The sequence below is a fragment of the Choristoneura fumiferana genome, chromosome 26, assembly GCF_025370935.1.
Source record: "Choristoneura fumiferana chromosome 26, NRCan_CFum_1, whole genome shotgun sequence".
Taxonomy (NCBI): domain Eukaryota; kingdom Metazoa; phylum Arthropoda; class Insecta; order Lepidoptera; family Tortricidae; genus Choristoneura; species Choristoneura fumiferana.
In genome coordinates, this window is record NC_133497.1 from 8,881,698 (window position 1) to 8,889,892 (window position 8,195).

Sequence of the window (8,195 nt, forward strand, 5' to 3'; positions counted from 1 at the left end):
ATGCCATGCAGGTAGAATGCTTAGATCCTCCTCTCTCCTCCGTAGACATACTTAGCAGACCGTTTCCTTTTTAGGGCATGTTCCGTATCCAACCATCCTCTTATACCCCGACTAGAGGCTCTCTCCCTGGAAGTGTCTGAAAACACATATTGGACACATAAGGAAACGCCAAGATACATTGTGTCGTATTCCAAATTAAAAAACCTCTCGTCCCCGCTATATACCACCTACATGAACCCCATATTTGAGGCCGATTATGAGTCTTTGATATATTCTCCAAAAGTTATCCTTGATTTTGGCATTGACAAGGATAGCCCAGCGGCCAACAACATATTTAATAAAAAAATAGAAAAATGGCAGGATTGGCTACACATCTTCACAGATGCCTCTAAAATAGATCCCAATGGCTTTGTAGGTTCAGCAGTATGGATTCCCAAATACCAAATTGCTTTGACTCAAAAAGGCCCAGCCCAGTCATCTGTTTTCACTGGGGAATCCATCGCAATATTGGAGGCTATTAAATTCTCGGAATCACACAGCGTTCCTAAAATCTTAATTTTTTCTGATGCTAAAAGCTGTCTACAAGCAATAGTAGGAAATCATTTTAAAATGAAAACTAAACTCCCAATCATTTTGAAAATTAAAGAGGCTCTAAACCGATGTGAAAAAAAAGGACTAGAAGTTACTCTTGTGTGGATTCCGGGCCATTGTGGCATAGTGGGAAATGAAAGAGCGGACATGTGGGCAAAAGAGGCCATCACAATTGGTTGTCAGGATTATAAGACTATCTTACCATCGGACCTAATGATGTCCGCTCGAACTGATTTAAGGGTCTCCTGGCAGAACATGTGGAACCTCTCCAGACACCAGAAAGGCCGACACTACGGGAACATTCAACCACTAATTCCGCGTAAACCTTGGTTTTATCACTTTCGCTCTGCTAGTAAATGGGTCACTTCTACTATCTGTCGACTCCGTCTAGGTCATGTCTGCACTCCGGTGTTTTTATCAAAAATTAGAGTACGGGATAACTCTCTATGCGAATGCGGTCTTGATGAGGGTACCCTGGATCACATTTTTTTCAATTGTGGTAAACATACTTATTCCCTGTATGATGCATTGCCGAAGGATGTTCCGCGCCCTATGAATTTTCTGACACTTCTTTCTATACTAGATTCTCCTCTTTTAAAAATATTGATAAAATTTATACAGTGCCACAACATTAATTGTAGCAACTGCAGCATGCCTAATATTATATATTTCATACTTCCTCTTCACTTTATCCTTTTATGTTAGCATGCTTAACAGTCTGCCATTCCCTCCGCTAAAAAAAAAAAATCGTTTCGTCTTGTTATTGTCAGTGTACCGTCCATAACCAAATGTTATTTGTTTTAGGTTTCCTGTCTGTTCCTCCCCCCGAAATCAAAATTATATAAACCGAACAGTCTCCTCATGCGTGTAATGTCTCTACATCGACATTGGCAAAATACATCTTGCTAAAAAAGCAAGGGTGAAAGCCATTAAAAAAAAAAAAAAAAAATAAAAAAAAACAGTTTGCTGTCAAACATAATTTGATAAATCATAGGCGAATACACACAGGAGAGAAACCGTTCAGTTGTGATGTATGCAACAAACAGTTTACACAGAAAAGTAATTTGGTTACACATAGGCGAATATAAACCGTATAGTTGCGAATGTTGCGATATATCGCATATATGCAACAAACAGTTTGTAAACAAATATACTTTGATTAAACATGGGCGGATACACACAGGAGAGAAACCGTATAGGTGCGATATATGTAAGAAATGGTTAACAGATAAATATCGTTGGAATACGCATATGCGTACACACACAGGAGAGAAACCGTTCAGTTGTGATGTATGCAACACAAAGACAAGTAAAGACCACAGTTGACCACCGGAATTAGGTATTACTATTGAGTATTACCTAATTCCGGTGGTCAAGTACAAAGTAATAAGTATTCCACCACGGGTACGGGTTTCATTTCAATTTTTTAACACAGTTGCTAAGCAATTTATGCTCCTCGTAATGCATATGGTGAAATGGAACGGGTGGTGAAGCACCAGGACTCTTGAATAATTAACGTCTCTGCATCAGAAAAAGCAATCTTTCGGAAAAGGTGATGAGCAGTTGACATTAAACTATTGTATCTTATATTATTCACACTAAAAATCGTAAAATATAAAGGGGAACCTACATATCAAAATATATTAAGTTTAAAACGAATAATGGACGAAATATATAATGGTCATTACATATACTATGTTTTTTTTATGAAACTGTTGATTAAAAGAACTTTTAAATCGTGTAATCTACAAATAGGTTTAGGTTAGGTTAGGTTTATTTTAATGAAGCCTCAATGAAGACCACGATCTAAATTTTGGAAATTTCCAGGGGAATTTTGTAAGGCCAGTCACTATCATAAAACGTTAAGGCGGAGCCCCTTCATGCGCGGGGCCCGTAGCATTTGCTACATATGGCTAATCTGCCAATCTTGCACAAATGGATTTCGATGTGAATTTGATGTTTAAATAGCGATCTTCTGCGGCTTCGGCCGGGGTTTTTTTTTAAAAAAAGCTCTTTAATCAAGGGCACTTAACAGATTTTCACCTCCATTTCCTAAAAACTACACCCGACCCACGCGAAGCCGCCGGGGCGCGTCGACGTAGAGTAAAAGCATTGTTTGGGTATATTGATATTTTTAAATTCGTAATATCTTTTGAATGGAATGTCCGATTTAAACCGACCCGTCCGATCCCCGATCCGATTCGATCCGGTCCGATTTTTTTATTTTTAGGCTTAGCCTAGTGTGGAACCAACGGAAACCCTTCTTGTAATTTGTTTTTGCTTTTAATACCCCCATTTTTTTTTTTTGTAATAATTTAAAAAGTAATCTACACGTATTGTAATATTCTTGAACATGAAATGATTTATTTGGAGAATATATACAAAGGTCTATAATATGGTCTGATTTTGGTCGGCATTTCTATTAACTTTTAAATTGTAAAAAAGTAGGTTTTTGTACATATTGATATATTATTTAATGTTGTAAAACATTTTATTGTTCTATCATCTATAGTTTGCCCAGCGCATGCGATGAAAGACATTTTGTGAATATTTCTTTGTACACCTTGGGGTACATTATTGAAGTTTTAGTATGGCTCCCTAAATTTTTCTGGTAATAAATATAGCCCATGTTACTTTAGGATAATGTAACATTCTAATGATGAAAGAATTTTTTAAATAGGTTCAGTAGTTTTTGAGTTTATTCGTAAGAAACATCCAAAAATACAAATCTTTCGTCTTTATAATATTTATCGTAATTATTAGTATAGATTTAGGAAAATTTTGAATTATAATAAAGTACTTTATTGCAGATATGCTGATCAAAGCAGAAGAGGATGCCTGCAAGCTGAAGCCAGCAGGCGAGGCCGGGCCCGCGACGGAGAGTAAACGCGCCCAGTCTGATTTAATCACCCGCCAACATACGAACACAGGACGGAAACCACACAGTTGCGACATATGTCATAAACAGTTTACTAGACGTTTTATATTGACTGACCACAAAAGAATACACACTGGCGAGAAACCGTTCAGTTGCGATGTGTGCAACAAACAGTTTACACAGAAAAGTAAATTGGTTATACATAGGCGAATACACACAGGCGAGAAACCATATAGTTGCGATAGATGTAGCAAACGGTTTGCAGCACGAAGTGAATTGACTGTTCATATGCGTACACACTTACCACGTGAGACACCATTCAGTTGCGGTCTGTGCAGCAAACAGTTTGCACATAAACATAGTTTGAATAAGCATACTCGTACACACACGGGTGAGAAACCGTATAGTTGCAATATATGCAACAAACAGTTTTCAGTCAAAAATAATTTGATTAGACATATGCGGATACACACAGGAGAGAAACCGTTCAGTTGTGATGTATGCAACAAACAGTTTACACAGAAAAGTAATTTGGTTACACATAGGCGAATATACACAGATGAGAAACCGTATAGTTGCGAATGTTGCGATATATGCAACAAACAGTTTGTAAACAACTATACTTTGATTAAACATGGGCGGATACACACAGGAGAGAAACCGTATAGTTGCGATATATGTAAGAAATGGTTTACAGATAAATCTCATTGGAATACGCATATGCGTACACACACGGGTGACAAACCGTTCAGTTGTGATGTATGCAACAAACAGTTTGCACAGAAAAATAATTTGATTAGACACATGCGGATACACACAGGAGAGAAACCGTATAGTTGTGATGTATGCAACAAACAGTTTGCTGCCAAACATAATTTGACTAACCATAGACTGATACACACAGGAGAGAAACCATTCAGTTGTGATGTATGCAACAAACAGTTTGTAAACAAATATTATTTGATTAAACATAGGCGGTTACACTCAGGAGAGAAACCGTATAGTTGCGATATATGTAAGAAATGGTTTGCAGATAAATCTCATTGGAATAGGCATATGCGTACACACACGGGTGAGAAACCGTACAGTTGTGATGTATGCAACGAACAGTTTGCAGTCAAAAATAATTTGATTACACATAGGCGGATACACACAGATGAGAAACCGTATAGTTGCGATATATGTAAGAAATCGTTTACAGATAAATTTCATTGGAATACGCATATGCGTACACACACGGGTGAGAAACCGTATAGTTGTGATGTATGCAACAAACAGTTTGCAGTCAAAAGTAGTTTGGTTAGACATAGGCGGATACACACAGGAGAGAAACCGTATAGTTGCGATATATGTAAGAAATCGTTTACAGATAAATCTCACTGGAATACGCATATGCGTACACACATGGGTGAGAAACCGTTCAGTTGTGATTTATGCAACAAACAGTTTGCAGTCAAACATAATTTGATTACTCATAGGCGGATACACACAGGAGAGAAACCGTTCATTTGTGATGTATGCAACAAACAGTTTGCAGTCAAACATAATTTGATTAATCATAGGCGAATACACACAGGAGAGAAACCATTCATTTGTGATGTATGCTACAAACAGTTTGCAGACAAAAATAATTTAATTAGACACATGCGTACACACACAGGTGAGAAACCGTTCAATTGCAATGTGTACAACAGTTTGCACAGAAATCTAGTTTGAATAAGCATATGCCTACACACACACACACACACACACACACAAGAAATACCGTTCAGTTGTGATGTATGCAACAAACAGTTTGCTGTCAAACATAATTTGATAAATCATAGGCGGATACACACAGGAGAGAAACCGTTCAGTTGTGATGTAAGCAACAAACAGTTTGCATAGAGATCTAACTAATGATAAAGACAAGTGAAGACCACATTTGATCACCGGAATAAGGTACTACTCAATAACAAGTATTTCACGGGTACGGGTTTCATTTCAATTTTTTAACACAGTTGCTAAGCAATTTATGCTCCTCGTAATGCATATGGTGAAATGGAACGGGTGGTGAAGCACCAGGACTCTTGAATAATTAACGTCTCTGCATCAGAAAAAGCAATCTTTCGGAAAAGGTGATGAGCAGTTGACATTAAACTATTGTATCTTATATTATTCACACTAAAAATCCTAAAATATTAAGAGGAACCTACATATCAAAATATATTAAGTTTAAAACGAATAATGGACGAAATATATAATGGTCATTACATATACTACGTTTTTTAAAGAAACTGTAGATTAAAAGAACTTTTTAAATCGTGTAATCTACAGATAGGTTTAGGTTAGGTTAGGTTTATTTTAATGAAGCCTCAATGAAGACCACGATCTAAATTTTGGAAATTTCCAGGGGAATTTTGTAAAATCCCGAAAATTTCAATTGCAACTCCCAGACCGAATAGTTTACGCGTGCGAAGCCGCTGGTAAAAGCTAGTATAATTATATTTATCCATTGCTTAGTAATAACACAAGCTTTGCTAAGCTTACTTTGGGACTAGGTCAATTGGCGTGAATTGTCCCGTGATATTTATTTTATTTTTTAAAATGTGAAATTTAATCATAGGCCTTAAGAGTGGTCTGCGTAAATAGCGGCATCCTGAAAACCCCCATCCACGGCCCTCTGTTCTGTACGCAGTTTATATAATATATACTCTGTGACGCAGTCAAGGAAATGGCAGAGATTAGACTCCGTCATATGCTTGTCAAAAAGCCGTGGTGCTGAGTAGTCAGCGTGAGCAGGGGCCTAATACATTTTATAATAACTATCTCTTCTAAAATCTTAAGAATCATTGAAAGAATAAGATCATTCTATAATTTTTTCATCACACTTGCTCGTAAACAGTGTCGTAACATGCAGGCTACCTTGGTTGCAACCCCCCAAATAAAACCCTCGACCTTAATGTGCTTGTCATGAAACCCGTGGTCGGTAAATGAGTCATTGCCCGTACTAATTTTCTTGTCATGAAGCCCAAGGTCGGTAAATGAGTCAATGCCCGTACTGATAGTGCAGTGCTTCTAATAGAAGCTCGTTCGTAATTCCTCACTTACCGCCCTTAAGACACAATGTACTATTAAAGTCATGTTTGTCACCGTTTGTAAAAACAGGAACAACTATAGAAGGCTTCCCAGTAAGCGGCATTACTCCCGAATTTAATGAAAGAGTAAAAATATTTAGTGGATAATATAAATAGATTGTTTCTGTTCAGTTGAAGTAAGTTTCTTGTACTAGTGGGCTTATGGCCACTCAATGTATGGGAAACAATATTTTTGTAATATACTTATAAGATAGTATTTTAAATATTAAAGTTTGTCTAATAACAAATCTTTGTGTTACTTGCAATCGTCATTAGGCTCAGCTCAGTTATAAGTTTAAATAGAAGCATACTTACTTGATTGTATATATACTCGTATAGATAGTACACACAAAGTTATTGTAATTAAAAAGCATCACATTTACATTGTGCTTTATTCTATCTAAATAGACTGTATTTAGTTGTACAAGACCCTAGTAACCTATAAAAGTAGTCTTTGTTGATGTTATTAATCTGAGATTTCCTTAAGTATGCCACTGCCGCGATGTGTATAATATTTTTTAAACGTAATTTTTATAAAATTGTTCCACTAAAGCTTATATTTATGGAATCTGTATGAATGTGGCTTTCTTGGCACATTTTTATTGGCAATATCGGTATTCGTTCGAGATATATGTATAGTTACAGGGTAAAAAAAAATTTTCATAAAATTTTCAATTAACGGCCTTAATTTTTTTGTATGTAAAGGTGTTTTTTTGTTTCGGATAATGATCGGCCATCTTTTGTTTATCCGAAAATGATCCCCAACTTGCTATAGTAGCAATAAATTAGCAGTTATTACAACCAACAGTACGCGCGGCGTAAGTAAACTTTTACCTCTTTTACCCCCCTTCCTCCTCCCCCCTGCAGGGTGGTTCCCGCTGGCTCCCGGGCGTTTTCCACTGGTTCACCTAAGGAACAAGTGTGCCAAGTCTCATCCTTTAATGTCAAAAATATTGGTGGTCCTTTTTTTTTTTTATTCCCCTGAATGGCAAACGAGCAAGTGGGTCTCCTGATGGTAAGAGATCACCACCACCCATAAACATCTGCAACACCTGATGCGTTGCCAACCTAGAGGCCTAAGATGGGATACCTCAAGTGCCAGTAATTTCACCGGCTGTCTTACTCTCCACGCCGAAACAACAGTGCAAGCACTGCTGCTTCACGGCAGGATTAGCGAGCAAGATGGTGGTAGCAATCCGGGCGGACCTTGCACAAGGTCCTACCACCTGCAAAACTGCCACCTGCTGTCCTATAAGTACCCCACTATACTGTAGCATGTTCGCGAGGTGAAAACTATGTGTGTTTGAGGGACTCCTGTTCAGCTCTATATGATTGGTCGATCCTTACACGACAAGTCTCGTCTCCGCCTCAGTGGAGCGGCAGCCTTAGTCGTAAAATCTGGCATAGTTCATTTATTATGTGCCATGTTATAATGTTTGTGATAGAATTTTTGGAGTTCCCATAGAGATTTTTATTATGTAGCGTAGCGTTTAACAGTATCCTACAGTGTCTACGGATAGACTGACTTTGCTCTCGATAGATGGCGCTGTGACGTGAGTTATCATGGGTAACGGTATGCCGTTTTAGCTTATAGTCCTTAAATGGAGATT

General features: G+C 37.6%; 1 protein-coding gene across 1 annotated transcript in view; it reads left to right on the forward strand.

Annotated features, from left to right (window-relative positions):
- LOC141442721 (uncharacterized) overlaps positions 1-8,195 on the forward strand; it is a gene marked incomplete in the record, with an annotated part of 109,419 nt that overhangs the window by 6,817 nt on the left and 94,407 nt on the right. Inside the window, 1 exon segment of the mRNA XM_074107793.1 lies at positions 3,402-3,689. Within this exon segment, the coding sequence (XP_073963894.1) occupies positions 3,402-3,689 (288 nt within the window).